Below are 26,632 nucleotides of genomic sequence, written 5' to 3'. Positions count from 1 at the left end.
AATTTAGCATTTTATCAGATTAGTGCTATGTTGCTTTCAAAAAATAATTAAAAAATTAAAAAGAGAACGAAGAGAACGGATAAAGAAGAGGGCAGTATTAATGGGTTGAGGCTATGTTCTAATTGGAAACTGAACCAATTGAACAAGCACCCTTAATGACCACACCACACTGACTCATTATGTTACTTCTAGAGAGAATATGATGCCTTCCTTATTCCTCATATTTACAAAAGCTGTCCACAGCGGCCACTGAAATATCTTTCAATCCTATCAACAGGACAGCGCTCTCTACTGTACCTAAGGACAGCCAAGTAGCTTAGGAGTAGAGATGGACATGAATTAAAACACGAATCACCAAATTTATTCAAAAAATTGCTACTTTGTCAATTTATATTCGTATGAATCAGTGCCCCTAGCAAATATGAATCAATTTTTAGTTGCTTTTGATTTGTCAATTCATTTGACTATAAAACAGCTTCCCCAGGCACCCAGAAACACCACAATCACAGAGAAACTTCTACTGACTCTCCTCTACAATCCCTCCAAGTCTGATGAAGACCAGGTTCCAGACATCCTCTTTATAAACCCATAAATTGGGTCCCCCCCCAGGTAAATGCCCTTTAGCAGCTGGCTTGGGGAAATTAAATCTTCACCAAACTTGAAGGGAGTGTAAAGGAGAGACGTGGGTGTATAACTTGGACATCCGTAACCCAAATATTGACAAAAAAGCAGGGCTTATAGATGAGAGTCACTGGAAGCTTCTCTGTGAATTTGGTGTCCCTAGGTGTTCGGAGGGGCATTTTATAACGTTTTAAAATTCAAAAAGGAATTAATATTGATTTGTCGATTTGTCAGAAATAGTCACAATTTTTCTGATTTGTGCCCATCTTTACTTAGGAGGCACACAGGAAGTCTCTGTCTCTGTCTCTGTCTCTCTGTCACACACACACACAAAAACAGAGGTTCATCCTCCTGTATCTTGCCAACATCTTCAGCTCCCCATCACTTGCTGTCTGAAGCATCTCTTTCACTCACTGACTTGTATACATTTTGTGTCCGGTCACAAAGGATATTGCCCTGGATTGAAACTTGCTGATTTAGCACTCCCAAGGACAAATCTGTCTATTTCTCTCTCCTAAAAAATATATTACTGTATGGGAAGACAAATAAAGCAGCAGGAGTCCTCTCGGAGGGCCTGGGTCAGCTAACATGAGCACAGCTTCAACCCCATTTCTTATTTATGCTGGAAACGCTTCACTGAGACATATTCCAAGGGTTAACATGATAGAGCTGAGAAATGAGAGCAGAGGAATGAGGAGCTCTTTCCTGCTCCCTCTCTTTGGCTGACAGGGAGGGAGGCAAGGGGGGGTGGGAGCTGGAGTTGTAGCAGGACAATCAGGCGTTGATGCTTAGAGGCAATCTTGGGGTGAGTTAAAGAGCTATCTGGGAGATGAAGTGCAAACTCATAGAAGAAAATACTTGGTTGGAGGAAAGATGGGTTGGGGGGGAGGAACACTGTCAAGAACAGGGGTCCCCAGCAGCTGCTGTATTATGATAAATGTTCAGTAATATATATACCTGTATATTTAAAAGACAGTTAGGGTTTTTTTTCCTTCCCCTGCCCATTCTTTTAATGTTTTGAGATTCCAAATCATGCAGTTGCAGAGGTTCGTATTTTTCTCCTAGAAAAACAGTGCATTTTGTATTTCATAGAAGGTATGAAATCAAACATTTCGTTCGGCTAGATAATAGACACCCTCCTTGCCTGTTTTTTTTTTTTTTTTTGGAATGGACAGAAAAAGCTTAGAACTTTACATCCCACCATGAATTAGCCTCCTGCTCAGAAACAACTTCTTCCATAAACTGATTTAGGAAACACAGCTTTTACACTAACTCGATGCCATTTTAAATGGTTTTCCCAAAGTGCTCTATGGGGGAAATCAGCATTACCATTATCCCAAAGACTGACAGGAGGACTTATCCCTTGTTAGCCTAACACTGCTAAAATTGAATAGGTCTGATTATGATTGAAATGTGCACTTTTTGAATGTGAACTAGAGAGAGTTAAGACCTCACCAAAATCAGGCAGTTACCTCTCCCTAACTTGTACCAATAATTCCCTTTTTGCAATGTTTTTCTGTCATCATAAGGATATCATATTAAGTAAGTGTTAGCTGACTGCTCATCAATGTTTTAACTAGTCATTCTGCATAAAGTCATATACCTGTAAAACAATATTTAAGAAGAAAATTAAATCTTTGTGTTTTAATAATGCACACATAGTATACAGGAAGCATTTCTCACTACATATAATGGGAAAGGGGGCACCTGTTAAAAAACAGTGTCTATCCGTAATCCATTTTTTTGTCATTTCTTGTTTTTTTAATATTTCATGTTCTTTTAAAATTGCTGCCTGATTAATCAGAGACCTTCTAAGACTCTTTGGTAGATTTTTTAAAAAATGAACTGATCTAACCTGTGAATTGAATATATTTTGCAACTGTGAGTTTTATACACCTCCTCAGATTATCTGATGGGTGAAATGATTGAACCAGAAATAGAGTAAATTTCCCCTTCCTGATGCCAGAATGAGAGAGACAGGATAGACAGGTAGATATGAGAGCTTTGTGGAATTAGAGAGCAGAACTGATGAAAGTAAAAGTAGTGTCATGAGAGAGAAGATGTCAACAGAGGCAAGGGCAGAGGTGGACCTAGGGGCTTCAATCCATGTGCCATTGGGGCTACAAAGAATCAAAATGGAAGATCAAGGACCAGTTGGGCTCAAAATGATGGATGCTCAAGAGAAAATAAGGCAGGCATCTTGTGCCCTTGAGCCGAGGACATTGTTGAGTTGGGACCCATCTCCAACGGTGAAGGAAGAGCCAGATGTAGGAGGAACCCAGTGCTGGAAAATCCAAATTCAAGATACAGAGCAGCCGCTGCATTTTGGGTGGGCGAAGGCATGGCCGACAGAGTTCGAACCATGGGATGACGTGCCAGCTCTCCTAGCCTCCTTTGAACATGTGGCCTATGCCTGCCAGTGGCCCAAGGAAGAGTTGGTAGCCCGGCTTTTGCCAGCTCTGCGTGGAGATGCCCAAGAGGCCTATCTCGGTTTGGATGGGAGTGAGAGAAGGGACTATGACAAAGTGAAGGCCGCCATCTTGAAGAGGGAGCCCATGGCCACTGAGGAGCGGAGACGGCACTTCCGGCAGTTTGTCTATCAAGAGGCCAGGGGTCCACGGGATGCTTGCCAGCGGCTTCAGAAGCTTGGCTGCCGTTGGCTGAGGCCAGAGAGCAGAACCAAGGAACAGATCTTGGAGCTGCTGGTTCTGGAACAGTTTCTGACCATCTTGCCAGAAGAGATCAAAAGCCAAGTATGGGGACAAGTGCCTGAAACCTGTGCCCAGGCAGTGGCCCTGGCTGAGAATTTTCTGGCAGGGCAGCAGGAGGCGGAGAGAGACATACTGCAGGTGAGATGATCCCTCAACTTCTTAATGATGCCTAGTGTTTTCTGTTCTAGAAATTGGAAACATTCCCTTTTTTGGATGAAATCCCTAAGAATCCCCCAGTCCATGGGATAATGGTTAGGCTTAAAAGGAGAGGCTGAAAATGGTCTAGTTGTGTCCTGAAAAGGGATTTTTTTCCAAGCCCTATTAAAAGCAAGGTTTTTCTTACATTCCTATAAAGAGTGGGCGACAAACCTCCCTTCTTTATACAATTACTACCAGATGATAATCCCTTTGTGCAAAATACGTTCTAAAAACACATGTGGAGATCTAGTAAGAATGCCTTCCGGTCTATTAAATTATAGTGTAGAAAGATAAGGAAGGAAGGAATTCTCTAAGTTCTCCATACTTTAGAATACTCTTCATTTGTAAGGGGGCAGTGAGCTGTCCAGGGGTTGTCCAGGGCTTGGGTTCCAACTTTCAGCAGCCCCACCCAGCATGGACAGGGCTGAAGAATGAGGAGTTGATCTGGATATTCACATATGCCTTATCCCTGGTCTAACTGCTTCATGGGAGGAGGGAATGGTATAACTTACTGTCTTTAGAGGCGAAGAGGAGAAAGAACAAGATATGAATATGGCAAATACCTGTAGATCAGAGGTGGGCACATGGCCCTTGGCCTAACCTTTAAACCTGACCTCTGGTGGGATCACAACCCCGTTAGGTGCATGGCCCTAACTGAAACACCTCTCTCTCTCTCTCTCCATATTTAAAAGGATCATCCTTTGCCCTTTCAGGTGCCAAGGCCATTGAAGGATGATGTGAAGATGAATTTCCCAAAGGGAGAATTGGCTCCCTCAAACACTCAGCCGAAGGAGGTCAAGCAGGCTGGTGGTGGGGATGTCAGCTCCCGGGGTAAGTACGTGCTCTGCTGAGATACAATCTTATTAGAACGGTTTTGTACTACACATATCTTAGCTTTATGCCCCTGTCATTTATCCTGTTGAATGCTGGGATTTATAGTTAGTTGAGGTGTTTAGGATTCTTTACTACAGCGGAGTGCATTAGAGTACTCTGGCAGAGAATTTCAAGTGATCACCAAATCAATTTTAACGGCTCATCCAGGATTTCATAGGGTGAAGCCATGACCGTTGACATGGTATCAAAACTACTACACTAGTATAGGGCAGATGCTCCCACTGTCTTAGATTTTAAGCTCGCTGGAAGAGACCCATTTTCTTGCACTTTACCAAGAGAACTCTGAGAGAGGGGATCACTCTGTTTTTATATTCGTCTCAGGGTCAAGTAACTGGGGAGGGGGGGCCTCGGAACCAGTTCGGCCCTTCTACAGAGTGCTGCCTGTCTGCCCCTGTCCTCTCCAAAAAACCTGGCCATAAATCACACTGCTAATTTAGGCACCAGAGCATGGGGGGGGGGAACCCATTGAAACAAGCAGGGGATGCTTATTTCTATGCATTTCTCCTGGTAGGCCACCAAATTTAGCCAAATTACCCACAATGAAAATTGTTTCAAGCAATCAGATAATGCTTGCTTTTAAAGCCTCCCCCCACCTTTTCATTTTGTCATTTAAGTTTCAGCAGAACAGGAAAGAGTAAAAGAACCACAAAGGAGGGGCAAAACCTTGGGGGGAAAGTATTTTTCTGGACTTACAACTTCCAGAATTCAGTGGTTATGCTGGCTACAGGATCCTGGGAGTTACAGTCCAAAAAAATATATATCTTGTTTTCTAAGCTCCCCTGAGGGGTTTGGTAAGAGTGAGATCCTGGGAAGAACAAATAATTATTTTGCTGCTTTTCGAAAGCTGGTGCAAAAATTTTTGGGCACTCATGGGTGTTCGCTTTAGTGAAAGAAAGGAATGATTAGATGTTTGTTATCTTTTCCCTTCTTTTTGTCCTTGACAGGACAAAGTATGGCAACTTCACAGGACGATCTGCTGCCTCCCTTATCTTTGGGTGATTTGTTGGGGAGATCAGCAGGGAAAAGCTTATCTTTCTCAAGGACTTCAAAAAGTAACCAGAGCAAAGCTAGACATGAAGCTGTGTCCTTTTCTCATGCACCTCACATGTATTTTATATAGACCACTGGGGAAAAGCATCTGGAGGTCACTAACCAAAAGAAAGAAGGCTACATCAGTGTGTGGCAACCATATCCATGTTTATGCCATCTGCGACAATTGATTTCTGCAGGCAAATATTCCATAGTATGCCCCTAGAATAGCAATACCATATATTATATGGTGACCTGTGAGAGGGTGTGTGGCTCCTTGATAGAACAGCCGCCTTTTAGGTGGAACGTCCCAGGGCCCATGACTGGCTTCTCCAGGATAAGCTAGGAAAAAGTCTTGCCAATAAACCCTGGAGAGCCATTCCTGCCATCAGATTTGGCCAAACCTTGGAAATAAATAATTAATAATAAATAAATAATTACCTAATTACCAGGTAACATATGTATCTGTAAAAGGTTATGGTAATGGTTCCCCTTGACAATTAAGTCCAGTTGTGTCCAAATCTAGGGGCCAGTGCTCATCCCCCGTTTGTAAGCCAAAGAGCCAGCAGTTGCCTGTAAACACATTCCATGGTCATGTGGCTGGCATGGCTAGACATGGAATGCCATTACGTTCCCACTGAGGTGGTACCCATTAATCTACTCGCATTTGTAGGCTTTCAAACTGCTAGGTTGGTGGGAGTTGGGACAACCTACAGGAGCTCACTCCATTGGGTGGCTTCAAATTGCCCACCTTTTTGATCGACAGCCCAGTGGCAGTTTAACCCACAACACCACCTGCATCCTTATACAGTGGTGCCCCGCTTGACGATGATAATGCGTGCCAGCAAAATCGCTGTTAAGCAAAATCGTCGTCAAGGGAAAAAAAAAGAAAAAAAAGAAAACCACCCAAAACCACCCCATTGGAATGCATTGAAAACCGGGACTAGGTGGGTTCAGAGTCTCACTCAGCTTTTTTCAAGGTACAGCTGGAATCAAGGTTCTCAATGCCAAGAATCCGTTTGGGAGTCCAGCTCCTCCCACGTTGGGACAAACTTCTGGATTGTGCATGTCTGGAGCTCAAGGTTTTGGGACCTCAGTGTGAAAGGGCAGGAAACTATTTTAGGTCATCCTTTTTTAAATTTCCCATTCTCGCCCTTATGTTGCTCTACTTTCCCCCCCTCTTCTTTCTCTTTTTCCTTCATCTCTCTTTTCCCACTCTCTATTTCTCCATTCTCCCAGGCTAAGTGCCACTGCATCAATGCAGGAGTGAAATTTTTGAAAAACTCCCCATTTCTACTTATCCCTGTTCCTTTCCATGCCCTTTAGAACTTGTAGTAAGTGTATGTGATCCTGGGTACTTTAGTGGTTCTTTAAAAAATTCAAAAGCATGGGCCCTTTCTTCAAGCCCAGGTTTTTGTCACCAGGAAGGGAATATGACATTAAAAAGATAGAGACGTTTTCACATCATTTGCACCTGACTTACAATCTGCTACTGAAATAGGGGTCTACCAAGGTGGGGAAATCCCATAAATAATTGTTATTAGGCAGTTGCGCTCATTCTATATGCATCTTTGAAGGATACATCTCTTCTAAGAGCTGCACTGAGAAAACTGGAAAATGTAACACATGTTACTCCTTGTGAAAAAAATCCCACCCCATTCACAAATATTATTTCGGGTTCCTCTTGGCCATCTTGGCCTCCTTTTTAGTGCAGATTCTTCTGACATAGAAGCTACATGGGGTTTATTGACAAATGAAGGGAGCCGAGGTGGAACCGGGAGGCAAGGTCCTTCTGTAGGATCAGGTAACCTGGGAGACTAGACTGTTAGATTGCAGGATGTTAAAACCTTTATTCGGGCAGCGCTACCTAAGGACCAAGTGACTGCAGGTCAAACTAGGCAATAGGTTTATCACATTCTTTTCAGAAGTGCTCTTCCTGTGGTAAAAGATACCTGTGCGTCAAAGCACACAATTTCCCTCACTTATGTAACATGCATTTAGCGTGCTTCCTTCTGTGATTGCTCCTTCTCAGGTAAACACAGACTTGATTTGCAAGTTTGATAAGGGAAGTATGATTTTTTTTAAATCCCTTCCTTTTGCCTGTCTTACCTTTCCCACTATTCAGCTTCACTGGAAATACAACTAATATTAATGTTATGGCGTAGCTTGGTGGGTGAGAGAATTCTCCCTCTCTGCTTTCCCTAATATCATGTATGGTTTGTACACCTCTATCATGTGTTTATTAATTTTTCTCTCAGCTAAAAAGACCCCTAATGTTGTAACCTGGTCCAGACCCTTGCATAATTTGGGTTGTTTTCCCATAGTTTTTTTAATAAAATTCCACTACTGTGATGGTGGAAGTTTCTTGCAATAGGTACTTGGTTACATTTTTCTGGCCAGAGGTGACCCATTGACAGATGTCTAGGCACTGTGCACAATGCCCCCAGCAGATTGAGGTCCAACCATGCAGCCCCATCCTGGAAGACAATTGGGGAACAATCTTGCTATATTTCCCCCCGTCAAGCCTATTTAAGGTCCACGGAAGGCCTTATTTTGTCAAAACAATAAGTGATTTTTGTTCACTTCTGCTTTTGGGGAGAAAAGCTTTTATGATCCTAAAATAGGCTAGTAATTGGGCCCAAAACATGGTGATAATGCCCCCTGCCCAGGAACTAGTGGGCGCAGAGTGACTGTTAGGTAACAGGATAAAACAGTTTTGGGGGTTCAGGCGGGAATCATCAAGATTTGGTGGTGGGGCCCCAGAGTTATCACATGGGCTGCCTCTTTGCCCACCCTGGTTTCAGAAACTTTTCTTTTGCATACTGGTATCAGGCAGCCATATTTATTGTATTTCTGATCATTAATGGCTGTGAAATAACATTTGAAATCTTCTTTCCTGGCAGCACTGAATAAGAACCCAGTCAGAACTGAAGAATGTTTTCAACAAAGAGGGTATGTGAAAAGTTTTGTGGGATCTGAGGGGCTCCAGGTGCACCCTGGGACTGAAAACCAGGACAAAGTGTATTTGTGTGCCCAGTGTGGGAAAGGGTTCCGATGGCCATCGGCACTGGCTGTGCACCAGAGGACTCACACGGGTGAAAAACAGCACCGTTGCACTGAGTGTGGCAAGTGTTTTGGCCAGCGTGGACATCTGACCGTGCACCGGAGGATCCACTCTGGAGAGAAGCCATATGCCTGCCCTCAGTGCGGGAAACAGTTTGTGGACTCCTCCCACCTCACCAAGCACCAGAGGACTCACTTGGGCGACAGGCCCCTCCACTGTGCCAACTGTGGCCGAAGGTGTGGAAATAAACGGTCTTTGGTGCAACACATGAGGATTCACAGCCGGGAGAAGCTCAAGGCCACAGATGTTCATTAGCCCCTCGTGGGATGTTGAATGTGAGTCTATAGATCTAACTGAGAGAAATAAATCCCCAGAATCTGGTTCTTGCACTTTATTCCCAAACAGCAGAAATAAACCTCAGTAGATGTACAGGGGTAAGCTTAGAAAAGTTGCTCTTTGAGCTACAATTCCCAGAAACCTCTTTGGACTTCCACCTTTTGGTTCCCTAGTACTAAAATGGCTCTAAGGAGGTAGCAAAGTAGTAGTCATGCTTTTAATTTTGCCACTTCTTATTTCCTAGGGTAGGGTGGGTAGATACTCCTACCTCTCTCACACACACATAGACATCATTGAGCCACACCTGTGCCACTTGTGCAAGCTAGGCGTGATGGAACGCTCTGTGGGACCCAAACCTAGCCCAGGACTGAGAACCATGTGGCCTGCAGACAGAAAATCAACTGTGTACTGGCCAGTTGATGTAGCTCTTTGCTTTTCTGCTTCATCAAAGTTATATAGCTACTCAAAAAATAAATCAGGGAATGCTACAACTGCTGGTCTGTCATTCAAAATATGCTTTCCTTCTATCTATTGTGTTATTGCCTCAACACTGACAACACAGCACAAGGTAGGCAGCACTAACCAGTGCTTGAACCAGGTAATATTCCTCTTTTGCCACTTAATAAAGTCTTACCTCCATACATATATAAGAAACTTGTAAGGTTACGGTCAAAGAATCAATATTATTGTTCATTAATTTATGGTAGTACTGTAAAGAGCCTTCTTCATTGGGGGAAGGACGTAATCAATGGTAACTGGTTTGTAATATATTAGTTAGTTGGTTTGCTGATTTTATCTGCCTCTAAATCCATGAGTGCCCGGAAAAAAAATTCAAAATTTAGCCAGTTATCACATACTATTGTATCCAGATGTGGCTAATGATATGTGGGATTAGCCATTGTGATTCCTTCATTTGCCCAGCAAAAAAGGCATGAAGGGTATTTACAGGGTTTTGTCCATATTTCCTAACTATATGAGCCATTTTGCAGGTTTATGGGGAATTGTCTAAACTTGTCAAGTAATTAATATTCCTTATAACCTATAGGACCCTGCAGTATACCTATAAATACCCAATTGGTATTTCTTAAGATGTTTTTTGGGGAAAAACCACAAGCAGTCTTATTTCTCTGGCATGGATGAAATGAATCTTTCCTGATTACACCCAATACACTGTTTTCAGTAGGGGAGAGACATGTGCCTTTCGGCATGCTCCAGTTGAAGGCAGGACTCCCTTGTTTCTTGCTCCCAACATCTGGTTGTGAGACGTAAACTACTTCTATACAGATGTGGTCATTCTGGTGTCTGTGTGTAGTTTACAGCAGGCGTAAATAGATGTGGAGAATCTATCAGCTACACCCACCCCATTTTCTACTGTCCCCTGGATCTCTGTGGGCCACATGAGCCCCATTTTGGGGGAAAAGTCACTATCGGGCACTCAAAAGCTGAGTGTGTTGTGCTCCCTGGAGTCATCTGACTTTGCAAGTCTCCAATTTATTTATTTATTTTGTAGTGGGAGGCTTGGTAGCCCTAGAGGCACACATGGAGCTTTGATGGGCAGCTGTATGTGGCTTCAGGCCCATAATTCCCACCTTTGATAGATAGGGAATCATTCAAAACTGGTATCCCATGCTTGGAGTCTGAATTGGTGCAATCCATTTTATCACCTCAACACCTTATCACTGCTTTATCTCTTCAGTCGTCTATGTGTTTGGATATGCAGTCTAACTTAATGGCCAATTTCACATACTGTAGCAGCAATTTCTACAAGCGAATCTTACCTTGTGCAGGAAAAGGGTACTTCCTACCTATTTGTTCTATCTATGCCATATGTTGGTTAGTTTTAACCACTGGGCTGCCGAGTTCTAATACTGCAACAAGCTCTTAGTTGTCTGGAAAAGTATTGAATCTGCTGCTTCAGTTGGGAAATGTTAGCTAATCAAGGGAGGTGTAACAGTGTCGCTGGCCACTGTAAATGCAAGGACTGCTCTGATTACAATGGGATTTTAAATGTAAAAACGGACAGTCTTTGATAAATTCATAGTGTGCACTGAAGCTTTCAGGGCTGAGGACTCATAAAACAAAACTAGGGTCCTATTGGGAAGAAAATGATTCAATAGGGATAGTTGCAAGAGAAAATGCACATAATTTGTAGCTGCAAATGCTGGGTCATAAGGCAAACTTTGGATAGTGGCCTAATGGGTAATATATACAGTAACTGGTTTGTGTGTTGATGAGTACCTGGAAATTTCATCCTATGACATGGACATCCTTTCCCCTGAAATAAGATGGAAAGGTTGACAGAGATTACTCAGCAACAAAAATGATGTACTCTGGACATGCTCAGGTACTAGGTTAGCTGCCTGGGTCCAGGCAGAAGCAGCTCTGCTAACATTAAAATGAATTTGGGGACCAAGACCTTGTATATATTAAGCTGAGGTGTTGCAAGTGCACATATAGGTTGGCTATGTTCATGCTTGGTTTAATATTTTATAGCTTTAGGATAATGCCTCTATTAAGAAATGGCTTCTGTAATATTGTGCACAATTTACTGTCAGTAAATTGAACAGCTGAAATCTCATCTCTCCACATTCCTTGAAGCTGTCAGGATCTGGGAAACTTCTAGAGTTAGATAGCAAAAATACTGTACCATCTTCTCTTAGAGGAGGGTGGTGGCTATCCTTCAGCAGGTTACTCTTAAGACTACTAGATCAACAAAGGACAAAGTCATGCAGCCTTGTGCCCCCAAACGTTCCTAGTGGAAGGGCTAATAATAATATAATAATTTTAGAAATGCAGAGCTGGAAGGGAGACTATGGGACATTGAGTCTAGTCCTTGTTAAGGAGGCACTCTGGGGAATCAAATTCCCAACCTAGCAGCCAGAGACCTAACCCATTGAGCTATCCTGCAGCTCAGTGGGCCTGCATTTGCTTTGTCTTAGCAAAATCCCATGTTCGATTCCTGGCTTCTCCTGCTCAGAAGCAAAGGAATTCCAGTTCTGGAAGTTGTAATATAAAAACAGGTCTTTACCGCTCTCTCTGAAACTCTGGAGAGCTGTTTGCAGTCAGAGTAAACAATACTGAGTCAGATGGACCAATGGCATGACTCTGCATAAATTATACAGATGAAATTAAATGACTGCTGGATAGCTCAGTGGTTTAGGTATCTGGCTGGGGGGCATACGAGGGAATTGAACTCCCAACCTCCACAGCCAGAGACCTAAACCACTGAACCATCTAGCAGTTCATGTATCTCTAGTGTGGACTGTCTGCACTTCGAGCTGAAAAAAAAAGATGTAATTTTGGTGGAAATATGTATGCCTCGCCATTTTCAATAATACAGTCACTTCTTATCCCTAAATTCACCCTTCTGCTCCTGAGGGAAGTAACTTTTGAGGAAGCCTCAGCCCTCTCACCCCAAGTATGCTGGATAGTTCAGTGGTTTAAGTATCTGGTTGCGCAGCCAGAGGTTGGGAACTCAATTCCCCCACTGTGCCTCTTTGACGGGGGCTGGACTCCATGATCTGTAGAGTCCCTTTTAGCTCTGCAGTTCTAAGATTATTATATTATTTATGTACTGATCTCATGATCAGGCTGATCTAGTAATCTGATATGCTTCGGGGCACAGATCAGCAGTAACAACCGTGTATTCTGGAGAGGTGTCTGGTGAAAGCCCCCAAAACTGGCCTCCTCATTTGTGGCCAAGGACTTTCAGCCTGTTATCTTGAGGCTATCAAAATCCCAGGACAACAACAGGATACTGAAAGATTGAGACACGCCACAGACATTTCCCAAACACTGAAATGGACTGGACACGCTGCTCTTCAAGGCTTCATTCAAATATAACCCATGTTGCTGAAGCCAAGGAGACATACTGTAGCTGTTAACTTTCTCCTCTGTGAACAGAGAAAATTCCAAACCAAGGTTTTCTACTGTTGTGCCATCAAGTTACAGAAGAGCAGAGTACCTCAATGTTGTAATTCCTGAGGATTTCAGCCTCAGCTCAAATTTTTAAAATAAAGTTTTCCATTTTGTTGTTTCTCTAATTTGTAGGGGACATTTACACAGGAGGTTTATAGGATCATGTTGTTGTTTCGAACAAGTATTGACCATAATTGCTATTTTCACAGTCATGCTTATAGGAGCAAGTGGGAGGCTAACGCCCTCAAGAATATCCTCCTAGCTAACAATGTGGAAGAGCTAATGACAAATCCAATGTTCTTTTCCTTAAAGCTCCCCCTGCTTCCAGCTCGCGTAAATCTTTATCTATTTATATTGGCTGCTGTGTTTTTGAAAGAGATGCCAACAAGCATATTAATGAGTTTGAAAACCAGAGACGACCAAAAAAAATGTGAGATGTTTAATTTTCTTCAAAATTAATCCATACAAACACATGAAAATAAAACCTAATCTTTTTTTTAAGGAACTTTTTTTTTTAAAAAGGAACTGCCCTAGTGGGACAGACTGAGATTCAAATTCTAGTAAGAATGCTACAGATGAAGAATAAGAGTCACCTTGGCCTTAATCAAGGAGACAGGGCCACATGTGGTGTGCTGGTTGACATTGATCTGCCTTTTCTTTGGCGTTAGTGTTTTGCGGAAACCAGCAAATCTTTCCTCTGCTGGTTGCAGAGACTTTGTTAGTAGCTGTCAGTCTCCAGATGGCTAAGACCGAAGAAAACGCACAGAGGAAACTTTGAAGGGAATCATTTAGATAACCTAGAGAGGACTAAGGGTAGACTTCCAAGCAGGGCCACTGGACCTTGTAAGGAGCAGAACCAATGCTGGAATTAAAAAGAGGGGTTGCTTGCATCCAACTCTCTTATTTTCTGTGATGGCCATTGCAAATCTGTCTTTAGAAGAGGAGGAGGCATATTTTACCTACATAAGGGGCAGTTAGTGTATAAGGCCCATATATTTCAATAAGCTCCTCCCCATCTTGTCTCCCCCATAATTGGAGTGACAAGCCAACAACGAAAGTCTGTACTGTATTTACTTTTCTCATTAGTACTGGTAGCTACAGCAGGCCAAATTAATGTTTAGGTCAGGGATGGAGAACCTATGGTCCCATAGATGCTATTGAACAGTATCCCATAATCATTCAGCATAGTCTATGCTGGGTCTGGCTCATGGGAGTTGTAGTGCAAAACATCTAAAGGTGCATAAGTTGCCCATCCTGGCTTGTACCAATGAAACACTGCCTGCTTCCTTTGCAAACGGGTCAATCAAGGCGAGCCCATAAGCCAGTGGTAAAACATTCAAGCAAGCTCTATAGCAAGGATGTTTCTTTAACCCTTTAATGGGACAACTCACATTAATCCCTTGCCACTGGCCATTCTCACTAGGGCTTCCTGGAGTTGTAGGCAAAAATATTTGGAAGGCCAAAGGGTCCTTACCCAGAATGCAGTTTAACGGTCAGAAAAACTGGCCAGATGAACAGTTTCACAGGCTGTAATAAAATTTTTCTTTTTCCCTTAGTGTCATATAGGTTGCTTGCAAAGGCTCTGCGCGCACTTAGATTTTCAAAGGGTAACCAATCTGTAACTCTGCATAAAGCTAATATATAAATTCTGTTTCAAGAGAAACTTGATTCTGGATTCTGTATGGATTTCAAAATCAAATACATTTGCATATATTTGTGTGAAGAAGGGGTTGCATACGTTATTCAGCTGTGCTCATATTCAGAAGGGGCCAAAGCCTGTGCACAGAAGGGCAGCTCCACCTCCTGACCCCAAGGACATCAGTTAGGTACCACCATCCTATCTAACAACAACATTGGGTGCTTCACACCATTCTGGGCTAGCTATAAAATGCTGGTTTTGGACAATCTCTCTGGAGGCTGAATTGTGGGCTCCAAACAAAATTTCTTGCTTGCACAAAAATCACACAGAGAACTAACAGCCGCTTCTAGGTTTATGAATAGTAAAATGTACCGCTTCAGCAGTAATTCTCAGCCTCAGATGTTTTTGGACTTCAACTCCCAGAAACCTCAGCAAGAAGGACCGGTAGCCAGAGATTCTGGGAACTGATGCCCGAAATATCTGAAGTGTGAAAAGCTGTGAACAACTGCCCTACAGAATCCAGCATTATAGCACTGAGAAACGGAGTCACTCTGGGACTCTAGAAAGGTTTCAATTGGATGGTAAGAGCATCGCACAACGAAAACTACCAAATGCTGGTTTCTCTGAACTATGGTGCCTTACCTGTCTCTGCCTACATCAGCCACAATTTTGAACTTGCACGGCCAAGGGATCTGTAGCTGAACCAATCCGGTTGGACAAGACTGGCTTAGTAGTGTTAACAAGAAGGGCAATATTGGGTATGGAGAAGACAGAGCCAACAGCTCTTTGTAAGTTGCACTGACAAGTTGGGTGTTTATTGGGAGTCTGGGGTGGAAAGAACACAAGTCAGTAACAATTCAAAGGCATCCGTTTGTTCTGAGTCTGACACTACAGGGGTTCTAAACCAGAGGTGGGGAAATCTTTGGTCTTTCTAGATGTTTTGAAAATAATGCTCCCACAATCCCTTACTCATGGTCATACTAGCTGGGTTTTCTAGGAGCTGATGCTCAAAACACCTGTGCTTTATGCCTAGCACTTGCCTGACATCTCTGATATTAGCTTGACCTTGGCTGACTGAGTCAACCCAATGGACTTTATAACATTTGCCTGCAGAAGAAACATGAATGGACACTGCAACTTTGCAGTGGTCAGGCAGTGTTAAGAAATGCAATACTTTTAGGCAAAGACCTTCACCCTCTGACACACTGTTAGCCACAGATTCCAGGTCAGAACTAAAATTTCACCAGGGCAGTCTTTAAAAAAGGCTGACGGACCCAAACCACCGACTCATGCCCAGTGGCAAAGGAGTCTATTGCCCCCTTCTCTTCCAGTGCAAACAGCAAGATTTCACAGTGCACTCCCATTATCCTCAATAACGATTCAGAAACATCAGCCAGTGTCCTGCTTCATGCACAAAAGCTAACAGCTGAGGTGCACAAGGAAAGACAATTTCTGCTGTATTTACACACAGGGGGATCCTTTTGCTAGTGTCTTGTCTCGCACACAATAGGAAGGATAAAGTGTGCTGAAACAAACAAACAAACAAACAACAAACAAAGAGGAGAGGTCCCTGGGATGAATGCTAATGCAAGGGATCAGATGGAAATATTTGGGGGTTAGTTCAATTCATTTAGAGATTAGCTGGTTCTGTGCAACATGGATTCTGAGAGTTCCTCTTGTGTGGATGGCAATCAGCCCCAAACAGCCAGATCCCCAATATCTGTGTTACTCTTTTGCAACCCTTCTACCCCGCTTTGCATATTCCTGTTATCCGTACAATCTTAGCATAACTCTCTGCCATTTATGAAAGTTGTAATCTCTGAAAACAAACAAATAAAAAAGCAGCTTCTCCAAAAGGCATCTCCCTCATACAGAAGATTCACACACACCTCTTCCCCGTCAGTTCACGACTGGTCCTTTTCTCTAAAAATATGTTGCTTCTGTTTCACTAAAAAGACATGTGTCTTGGCCTCGCTGGGTAGATAAGCCATGTTATGTAACAATAAGCCTGTCTAGTTGACTAGAAGATCTATTTCCTTTTCTATTACAAAAAGAGAGAAGAGAGAAAATGAAAGAGACAGACAGACAGAAAAAGAGAAAGACAGACGTCCAACTGATGCCGTCACATTTAAGTTCAGAGAAGTTCACGAAGTCAAGTTAAGGTTAACTTATCATTCAGTTCTGGTTGTGCTGTGGATCTCCGCAAAACGAGACCTCCAACTGGCCACGTTGTCCAATCCGCTATGTAAATGGGGCACATTCTAACTAAGACACCCTGAACAGATAATTTATCTGCAGATGTTAAGCTGAAAAGGACACCAGTCATCTGGCCCAATATAAGCACCAAGTGTAGTGGTGAGCACAGGTCCATGCATCGGCCCTTGTCAAATTCTAGGAGCTGGGAAACGTAGGTCCCCTCTCACTGGGAAGGAACTCAGCTAAGTGGTGTGGGTTCTCCGATGTCGAACCAAGTGTGAGTTCTGCCCAAATTTCTTCCCGCACTCAGGGCACTTATACGGCCTCTCCCCCGTGTGGGTGATCTGGTGTCGAATGAGATCGGAACTCCACCGGAATTTCTTCCCGCACTGGCTGCACCCGTATGGACGATCTCTCGCATGGGATACCCGGTGCCTGGTCAGCTCTGAACTCTGGTAAAAACTCCGGCTGCACTGGGCGCACCGGAACGGTCTCTCCGAGGCGTGGGTCCTCTGATGCCGGGTCAGCTGGGAGGTGTGACCAAACCTCTTGCCGCACTGGGGGCACTGGTGAGGCTTCTCCCCAGTGTGGATCCTCTGGTGAGTGAGGAGGTGCGAGTTACGGCTAAAGGTTTTCCCACATTCGGAGCACCGGTGGAGGGGCTTTCCCGGGGGGTGAGGAGCCACAACGGGGTTGGCCTGCGTGGCTGGATTCCCTCCCGTCTCGCCACATCTATCCTCGTGTTGCTGACTCACTCGCTGGCCACAATTTTCAGCAGCTGCATTTGCCTGCAAATTCCCAGATGGGACTCCTGTTTCCAAAGCACCTCCTGGCAGAGGGTTCTCTTCACGGTTCCCATTGGCCATCAAGGCACCTGATGAGGTAGGAAAAATAATAACACTTTATGCTGCTTGTCAGTCCAATCTCTGCTACGGATGCATCCAGACTCACAATGCACAGCTGCTGACATGAAGGCAAACACCTACTTTCACTCTACTTAGGATGATTCATTTTCTTGGGTCTCTGCACTTGATATAAATCCTAAATACCTCCACAAACCACCAATCCCAGGGTTTCATAGGTGGAGGAGGCTCTTGGAACTGTCCACTGTAGATACAATCTAAAATTTAAGGTCAAACTACAACAATTTCTCACCCATTCTTATCTAGAAGCTCCTGCCTCCAATCTTTCCAGATATTTCAGAGTCTGTTCCTCTTACTTTTTGCTTTGAGCTGCAATCACAGTCAATGCAAAGAACTGCTACTCTCTCGTTATGTGAAACAAGTCAGTTGATTCCTAGAAACCTTGTGATGAAGATCCACCACTTTCTATATGTGTTCCATATGACTGGCCTAGCACTGAAAAAGCTCTTTATCCATTTGCCAGCCATGTATATTTGCCTGGTAGTATTATAATCTCAAATTTAGCAGAAGTGTCTGGGTCACATTGGTTGGCGCAAGCTTAAAACAGAAGTGGTACTGCAAAGAAATGGTTTACAAAATGTGCCCAAGAAAATTATCCCTATTTTTTCCCATAATTCCCTAGAGACACAAAAAGATCCCTCAGCCTCTCACTCTTCTGTAACCTCAACATTGGAGAGGTTGTTTCTTTAAAAGTCATTTTTCTAACCTTGTGTGTCAAAGGCTCAGTCTCATTAAGTGAAAGGGGCAACTTGTCCACTTCTTACCTGGTTCTTGAAAGCTTCGGGGCTCCTGTTTGGGGACGCAGGGCATCTTCAGAGCAGGGCCTAGGAGAGGCTGGTTTAGTGACACTTCCGCTGACGAGACACATTCGGGATGGGGCAGCAGAGGAGCAGAAGGCTCCCACGGCGCTCCAGGCAAATTCATTTCTTGTGGGCTGACCTGCTCAACTTTGACTCGCACCGTAACCTAGTAACGAAACACATCCCCCCCCCATTTTTTTTATAAGTCACTGTGAGGACATCTGCCCACAAAAATTCCCCATCTGGCCCACAGAAGAAAAACCCCACCCTCTCTTTTGGCCCTGCCTGGGAGCCACCAAAATGGAGTCCCTGCTATTTCCAATCCATGATCAGAGAAAGCAGATTCCTTTACTAGCTTTGTTTCTCCTCCTCAAATGAAAAGATGGAAGAGGACAATATTTCTCACTATCTGCCAGTTTTAAAATGATATATTTTTAAAAAAAACTACTACTTCCAGATTTCTACAGCTGGCATCTTGTACTTATGGTGTACTGCTCCGAAAATGGAGATCCTATTGTAGTTGTAATTTCCATTGAAAGAAATAGTCTTCATGGATTTACCTAAAACCTTTTTAAAAAGCTGATTAGATCAGTCCCCAGTGAGACACCGTGTTGCAGTAAACTCCAAAAACAAATTAAGCATTTCATAAGGAATTATTTCTTCATGTGACTCTGCTTCAATGGTTGATCCCCCAGTTTTTTTTCCTGGCCTTGTATAATTATATAAACCTGTATCACCAGGATAAGGGCCTTGGGCAGCCCTTCAGACGTTGTTTGAGTGTAAATCCCACTGCTCCTCATCACTGGCTCTCTAGAGTTCAGGAAAATTGGAGACTAACAACATCTGGAGTTGCCACGTCCCCAAACTTTCCTCGGTCATGTCCTTTGCCCATCCTTTACCTCACAATCTTCCACGTGTGACTATGAAGACATTTCCTTCGAGTTCAGCGAGTCTGACACTGAGCTAAGTGGGTACAGTTTGCATCCATGGTCCTCTTTTTCCCTTCTAAACTAAGGAACCACAAAAAAATGGAAGGTCTGATTATACAAAAGTTGTCCCAACCATTTGGTCATTTGGGTTGCACTTTTCTGCATCCCTTCCAGGTTTCCGAAGTCCTTTTGAGATTACTGGAACTGCCCATGGTAGTTCTGCCAACAACTGGAAGCCATGTGGCACATGTAAGTCACTTTGCCCCAAACTCTGGCCTGTCTACACATTAGGCCTAGGTTTGGGTGGTATTACTATGAGTTAAGGCATTCTTGAGGGGTGGCAATAGCTCAGTGGAAAAACAAAATGCTTAGCCTGCTGGAGATACAGGCTTCAGTCTGCTGTGGCTTCATAGATGCTGTCAGTTTTATGAAAGATAGGATACAAGTGTAACAAATACACTTCCCCTTCCATTTCTATTTTCACAGTTTAGAGGCTTTTTGATTTGAATGGACTCCCAGAATTCACCAACTATCCTATGCTACCTGGGGAATTATGGGGGTTCTAGACCCTAAACCCAAATCTGCACACCTCTAATTTCTAAACTAATGAATAGATTTACATGCACATTATCCTCCCCTTTGCCATTCTCTTTTCAGCTTTCGCCTTTTAAACTATAATATTCACAGAAGGAGGGATAACAGACTAACTAAAATCCTGTTGTTTACTGTAGGACGGTACAACGAGAGTCAGTAAGCTCCTTTGTTCTACTCCAGTTGTGACTTTCTATGCTAAGCAGCATGATTTCAGCTTATTTTTATGTTTGTCCAGAGTTTGGAAAAAATGAGTTACAACTAAGGTCATCACCAATAACTCTTTTAAAAAAAAATTCTTTGCTAACAATATGTGTGTGATGTGACCAGAATCCTATTGGGTAGTTAACACCTGCATAATGGCATAAGCTGCAGCAACACATTGCAGTGAATTACAAGTCAACACTTATATCCCTCAGCATGTGCCAGTTATAGGAGCTGGTGCAGGAGAAAGAATATGATTGGCAACTCCTTAACTAGCTACAATCTGACATTGCAGTGCATTCTATTGTACCTTATGCCACTGCAACTAACCAACAGGATTCTGGCCTGCATATAACGACTAACACTTTGTAGTTACAATCTATATTATTTTTTAAAAGTATTTCAAGACGTTTTGAACAGAATTGTTTGAACTGTATCACTGTGTTCTCAATCCTTGGGTTTTCCCTTGCAATAATAGTGCAATGACAATGAAAAATGCAATAGATTATATGACAAGTCACTACGTAACTTGATAAATGGCAGATAACTTTAAGAGCAACATAATGGGGGTTGTTGTAATGAATTACATAATGAATTACTCTTTCTTTTTAAGAGTAATTCATTATGCAATTCATAAGAGCAAGTTACTTCACATTTTTAACTCGCTCTGTATTTGTGAAGCACCAAATGAACATTTTCTCATTCCAACAGAAATGTTGTGATAAAGACTCAAACACCTGGGATTGTTCGCTGATTGACCGCAGCTATGGAGCCATTACAATGTTATGCCCCCCTGTCTCCATGAATCCCCAGAATGAAAAAAAAACAACCTTCTCACCTGTTGCTCCCACATGCCTGACTCACGCCGTCCCATGTGGTAACCTTCCACCAAGGCCACCGCTTGGGCACATGTTTCGGGGCTTCGTTCCCACACCCAGCTCTGGATGTCCTGAGGCAAGATGGTCAGGAACTGTTCCAGAATCAACAGCTCCAAGATCTGCTCCTTTGTGCGGCTCTCCGGCTTCAGCCAGCGTCGGCACAGCTCCCGGAGCCGCCGGCAAGCCTCCCGGGGGCCTTCCGAGTCCTGGTAGCGGAACTGCCGAAAACGCTGGCGCTGCATCTCTATACTGGCCCCGGTCTCCCCTCGCAGGCCGGAGGATTTGGACTTCCTGTGCTCGTTCCTGCTGCCCCTGGCCTCCAGGCCATTATGGGGTGGCTGGGCTTTCCCACTGAGGGCTGGCATGAGACGAGTCATCCACTCTCCTCTCGGCCACTGGCAGGTTTCTGCTGCTCTCTCAAAGGAAGACAAATAGGCCTCAATATCATCCACAGGTGCGAGCTCAGGGAGTTGGAGGTTCCCCCAGCCAGGAGCTGGAGGTGGGACAGGCACAGGGGCTGGCATGACTTCGGAAGGTGTCCGCAAGCTTTGTACCATCTCCTGGCACTGAACCTCCCACAACTGTGGAATCGGGTCACTCCTCACCTGGGGAGGGGTGGCCCACCTCAGCAGGTCGCTAATGGTACCAGCCTGGACCACAAGCGGGGCTTTCCCTGCAGCGTCCCACTCCCATCCTGCTTCAGGGCACGGTGGTCCAGGGTCCTCCATTTTCACCCTGGGTGGCATTGTGTCTTCTAAAGGGTACAAGAAATGGAGGCCCAATGCTGGTGGAGGCACTTCCTGAGTGGCAGCCATTTCTTCCTCCCTCTCAAAGGAAGGAAATTCTTGCTCCCCAACTGTCTTGTTAGTCAAATGTGAAAGGACCCAGTCGGTGAGACTCGGCCCAATTAAAAGATGTCTTCCCTGCAATGTGCAGCCTCAGTCCGTCAGGTGGGGGCGAAACGGCCCAAACGGAGAAGGTGGATGGCCCACAGATGTAATTTGCTGCCACCAGAATGACTGCTGACACAGCAGATTTTCCCCTGATACAGAAAAGGGATGGAAAAAAAAAGGCAGCTGAAAATTATGCTTCCATGAAATGGATCCACACCAAAGGATCACCTCTGGTTCATAAACCCACACTCCTGCTGCATGTGTAATTGATTGACGATCATTCCTTCATTAATTACTACCCGCTGCTGGTTTGTCTACTTACACCAAAAGAAGCTGCCTTTCCCAGATGGAAAGTCCAAACAGAACACCCACCCACAGGGCTGACTGCGATGACTTGGTTGAGGATGATGGAGGCTGTAGTCCAACAGGCTGGGAGGACACAAGTTGGAGAACCTCAGTATATCTACTGACAAAAAGGAGGACACGACCCTGCTGAGTCAGGTGAGAGCACCACTGGTTTGCAAAAGGGTGCTGCTTCCCCACAATAGACAATCTGCTCTTTTTTGGGTTGTCTATCCAAATTCACAATCGAAGCTACGATGACAGTTCCTCTCTCCTGAGGTTGCTCAAGAGCATATCATAGTGCTGACCCTGAACATGGAAGCCCTACAAAAAACTCAGGTTGAATCAGCATGAAATGCCTACCCTTTGTCCCACATTTTCTGCTTTCCTCCCTGACAGCTAGTGTTCAGTGACCACGGAGCATACACAGATTTCACTGGATCCCCCCCTCCCACTTTCACATCTCAAGCTCTGCCCTTTTCCCCCACTCCCAGCAATGCTTTTTTTGTACTCCCACAAAAATCAGTAGGTATAATGCCATTTTCCCTGCATGCACAGTGGCCAGAGCCTCAATCATGAAAGTCCTCTAAACCACATCCCTCACAGCTTGTGGGATATAAGAAGTACGTAAGTACCATGTAGTCCCACTCTTGAGTAAGTGGGATTTGTCCACGAAAGCTCACCTTAAAATACAGCAGTTAATCTTTAAGGGGGCCACAATATTTTCGTTTTCTTTGTTTTTGAATTTTCTTTATGTTTTTGCCTGACAGTCTACTTTTGTATCTGACCACATCTCACATGAGTGAATACTGTGGATTAAGCCAGGATGGGACATTTTGTGACTGAAAGTCATGCTGTGTTGTGGAAATCACACAGAATTAGATCTACAACCTGCAGCGCACTCAACAACATCACTAAATGTTCAGCCACTGGTCAAGGACAACTGTTCTTGTTTTTAATACAAGTGTGACTAGAAAACAGCTGGGACAAAAAGTTATGGGGTTTTTTTGTTTTTGTTGCTTTTGGGACACTTTTATGTTGTTGTCCTAGCCTGGTATATAATATATTGGGATTTTTTTTAAAAAAGCTTTTTTTAAAAGGAACTCTGATGCTGCAGAAATGATGTGCTCTGGTCATCAAGAGGCTGATCCGTGTGTGTGTGCGCGTGCGCGCATGCACACAGATGACCATCTCAACCATTCACCATTTAGGGGGGGGAAAGAGAAGAAAGTGAGTGTCTAAGGTTGAGAAGACATGTACATATGAAATGGAACCTCCAAAATCCCACCAGCATCTTTCAGTATGTTAGATTTTCAGTGAGGTTAAAAAATACCTCATAACTTTCTCAATGTAAACCTTTTTTTTTTAAATCCAGGGTTAAAACTCCCTGGTAGAGGAGGTAACCATGTAAGTCTGTGCTAACATATCAGGCAAAAAGAAACAAAAACTGAAAAATAAAAGAGACAAAAACATTGTGGCACCTTAATGACTAACTGCTATGTTTTAATGTGAGCTTTTATGAGACAAGAGAGTGGGAGTACATGTAGTTAAGATGCCACAACCTTTTTGTCTTCTTTATTTTTCAATTTTTGCTTGTTTTTGCCTGACAGTTTATTTTTGTATCTGAGCAGATCTAACTTGAGTAAATACTGGGGATTAAGGACTCATTGTGTGAAGAACAGCTTTATTTTGTTTAATCAATTTCTCTGAATTGCCCTTGGTTCTAGTTTTATGAAGGCAAAGGGGGAAAAATTCTATAGAAACCCTGTCCTTTGCAGAGAATTCTGGAGCTGTCATCTTGGAAAATGAACCTACCCAAGCTCTGAGGTTAACAGTAATGTGCTCAAGATGGAAATGGAATACTCTAACAGAGGAAAATGCTACTTTTTTAGAAAGTTCTGAAATTATCACAGATCCCACATTTCTCTGCAATAACTTTATCTTAATTATTATAAACTTCAATGCTGTATCTACCTGCCTGGGAATAAGACCCAGTGAAGTCAACAGATCTTACTTCTGATGCTTCAAAGAAAACGTATGTAAGAAAATGTGGGTTACTTTGCCAGATCAAACCAAAGCTCCCTCTCAGACCTGCACTCTTATTTCCAGGGTTGGCCAGATGGAAGGACTGTCGCTCAGTGACACGGGATATGCTTTGCATAAAGGAGACCCTTTGTTCCCCCTTCAGCATCTCTGATCAAAAGGTCAACTAGCAGGTGATGGCAACAAGACCTGAAAACTCATAGCTAGTTAGAGGAAGATACTGCTGGGCTAGACAAACACCCTGGCCTGCTAAGAACTGCTCACTGTAGTTCATTTTTTAAAAGGTTGGCACGGCAGCTCAATGCTAGAGCATTTTCTTTGCCGAAGGTCCCAGGCTCAATCCAGTTCTTTTTTTTTTTTGCAATCCCAAAAAGTAACTTTTCCAAGCTCGGTGTTGGCATCTACAGCTGACAAGCGGAAAGAAAGGTTAATAGTTTTCATGTGTCCTTCCTTCTCAGCATCTGATATACCTGCCACATTACAGTATCTGGGTTAATTAATTTACATTACATAAAAGACAGCACTTCCTGTGGTTAATCCTGAATTGAATCTTGTCAGTTGTTTTCATGGGATCATCCCAAACTGTTGTAGGAGCAGCCCTGGGTGTTCCCATGAAGGGAGATGCGACTGGAGAAGGACTCACTGATTATACCGCTAGGGCATCTCAAAATCTTGGGGTTAGTGCCCCCTTGCCTGCTCAAACGAGAAACCACTTATGCACACTAGCTAGGGGAACCTATATCATAGATTACTATAGGAAAGGCTCTTCCATGTAGGAGATTAACATTCCACGAACCTACAAGGGCCCTTATGGAGTTCAATTTTTTTTAAAGAACCCATGAAATTATCAAGGTACATCAGGTCTTGGATTTGAGTGCTACCAGTAGACCAGCCACCCCGGAGGTGAGGAAACTTAGCTCCCAGCCCAATCCAGTAGTTTGGACTGATTCCCCTGAAGCCTGAAACATCAGCAAGGAGGGGTTTTCTTCCACTCCGAGATGCTCTAGTCCTACCTTCCCACCTACAAACAAAAAGTCTGATGCAATAACAGGGACTCCCCAACACTCGAGGGGTCCTAACCTCCAGAATGCACTCATGCCTTCCCAATCAGATTCCATTGCAAGAGAAAGTACTGGCCCCACTGTTCTCTGCTGTGCCCCCATTTTCCCTGCACCTATGTCCAGCGTAAAGGAGACCCATTTAGGGAACTGGAGAGAGAGCGCTTTTCTTCTAGACAAATCAGGCACTTGGGGCTTTGCCAGCTCTTATTCCAGGAAAGGGCTTCTCCCCTGAGAACCGAGGCTTCCCATCCGGAGCTTCTGAAGACTCTCATTCATGTTCTCCTTCAAAGAACCCCGAAGTCCCGTCTCCCCTATAATAAAGGACTTTTTTTCCCCCTTTCTGGGGAACCCGAGAGCGCTCCTGCTAAGCTGCAGTCCTGCCTCTCCAGGGGAGCCCAGGAGTCCTGATCCTAAAGAGATCTTGCCGATCCTTTTTCTCCACCCCCTTTAGGAAGGGCTAGCTTCAGTCTCTAAGCCCTCCTTTCTCCGAAAAGCCAGAAGTTCTGCTTCCAGCCCACCCACCCACCTACCCCCAGTTACCCCTCCCTAACACAGCCGCCCCGGACTCCATCCATCCTCGGAGGAACCCAGGAGTCCGAGTGCAAAACCACCTAATAACGGGACCCGTCAGAAGCTCTGGATGCTCCAACCTGCTTATCAAAAATGGATCCAGGGATCCGGGACGCTCATCTCCCCCCCCCCTCGCTTCTCCAGTCTCTTGCAAGAACCAGCCCCCCCCCCCCCCCAATTCCTGAAAAGAACCCAGGAGTCCGGTCTCCAACTCTTCTTCTTCTGCCTCTTCTCTCCCGCTCCCCCTTTGTTCCCTCCCCGATTGCGGCAGCGGGGCCACCCACCCTCTCTCCCTCGCCCGCCCTCGCCCCGCCGGCCATCCCTTCTTGCCCGCCTTGGCGCGTCCCGGGCCCGCCCGTTTGCGCTACCTGGGCCGGAGCGCCTCCAGCGGGAGGGTCTCTTTTAGGGCTCCTGCGGCGGCGGAGGAGGTGGCGGCGGAGACTCCGCCTTGAGTCCCGCGGCGCCCATCGTGCGTGCGTGCGCCTTGCCCTGCCCTGCCCTGGGCCCTGGCCCCGGCCTGGCCCGGCTCGACCCGGCCCTCCGCCGCCGCCTCCTCGCCTGGTGCCTGCCGCGCCGCCGCGCCAGCCCGCCTCGCCTCGCCTGGCCTCGCCTCGCCCTGCCCTGGAGGTGGCCACCAGGTTGGTTCCCGGGCTGCGCCGGAGAGGCTGGGGTTAGTCCCCCCTCCGCAGGGCAGGCACTGGCTGCGATCTCTGTCAGTCACCGCCGAAAGGAAGGGGAAGCCGGCTTGGGACAGCCCCCTCGCCCAGAGGAGGAGGAGGAGGAGGAGGAGGA

At 44.6% G+C, this 26,632-nt stretch overlaps 2 protein-coding genes across 4 annotated transcripts; one reads left to right on the top strand and one right to left on the bottom strand.

Moving 5' to 3' along the window:
- Window positions 1–1,338: 1,338 nt before the first annotated feature.
- On the top strand, window positions 1,339–9,344 carry LOC110088376 (uncharacterized). Of its 2 annotated transcripts, none has more exons than XM_073004518.2 (3): window positions 1,339–3,470; window positions 4,223–4,361; window positions 8,357–9,344. In XM_073004518.2, exons 1-3 carry the CDS (start codon window positions 2,670–2,672, stop codon window positions 8,830–8,832), a joined length of 1,416 nt encoding a protein of 471 aa, XP_072860619.2. In that variant the 5' UTR covers window positions 1,339–2,669; the 3' UTR covers window positions 8,833–9,344. The 2 variants fall into 2 exon arrangements, with proteins under 2 accessions (XP_072860619.2, XP_020666266.3); XM_020810607.3 differs by having other exon boundaries at window positions 1,340–3,470; window positions 4,244–4,361.
- Window positions 9,345–13,189: 3,845 nt separating this feature from the next.
- LOC110088371 (uncharacterized) lies at window positions 13,190–26,547 on the bottom strand. Of its 2 annotated transcripts, none has more exons than XM_073004516.2 (4): window positions 26,209–26,547; window positions 20,892–21,973; window positions 18,294–18,495; window positions 13,190–17,480 (listed from the first exon to the last, which is right to left on the bottom strand). In XM_073004516.2, exons 2-4 carry the CDS (start codon window positions 21,744–21,746, stop codon window positions 16,849–16,851), a joined length of 1,689 nt encoding a protein of 562 aa, XP_072860617.1. In that variant the 5' UTR covers window positions 21,747–21,973; window positions 26,209–26,547; the 3' UTR covers window positions 13,190–16,848. The 2 variants fall into 2 exon arrangements, with proteins under 2 accessions (XP_072860617.1, XP_072860618.1); XM_073004517.2 differs by lacking the exon at window positions 26,209–26,547 and adding an exon at window positions 22,147–25,961.
- Window positions 26,548–26,632: the final 85 nt, after the last annotated feature.

The sequence above is a fragment of the Pogona vitticeps genome, chromosome 6, assembly GCF_051106095.1.
Source record: "Pogona vitticeps strain Pit_001003342236 chromosome 6, PviZW2.1, whole genome shotgun sequence".
NCBI classification, from domain to species: Eukaryota; Metazoa; Chordata; class Lepidosauria; order Squamata; family Agamidae; genus Pogona; species Pogona vitticeps.
The sequence above is the reverse complement of the archived record's forward strand: the minus strand, read 5'-3'. Positions and strand labels throughout refer to the sequence as shown.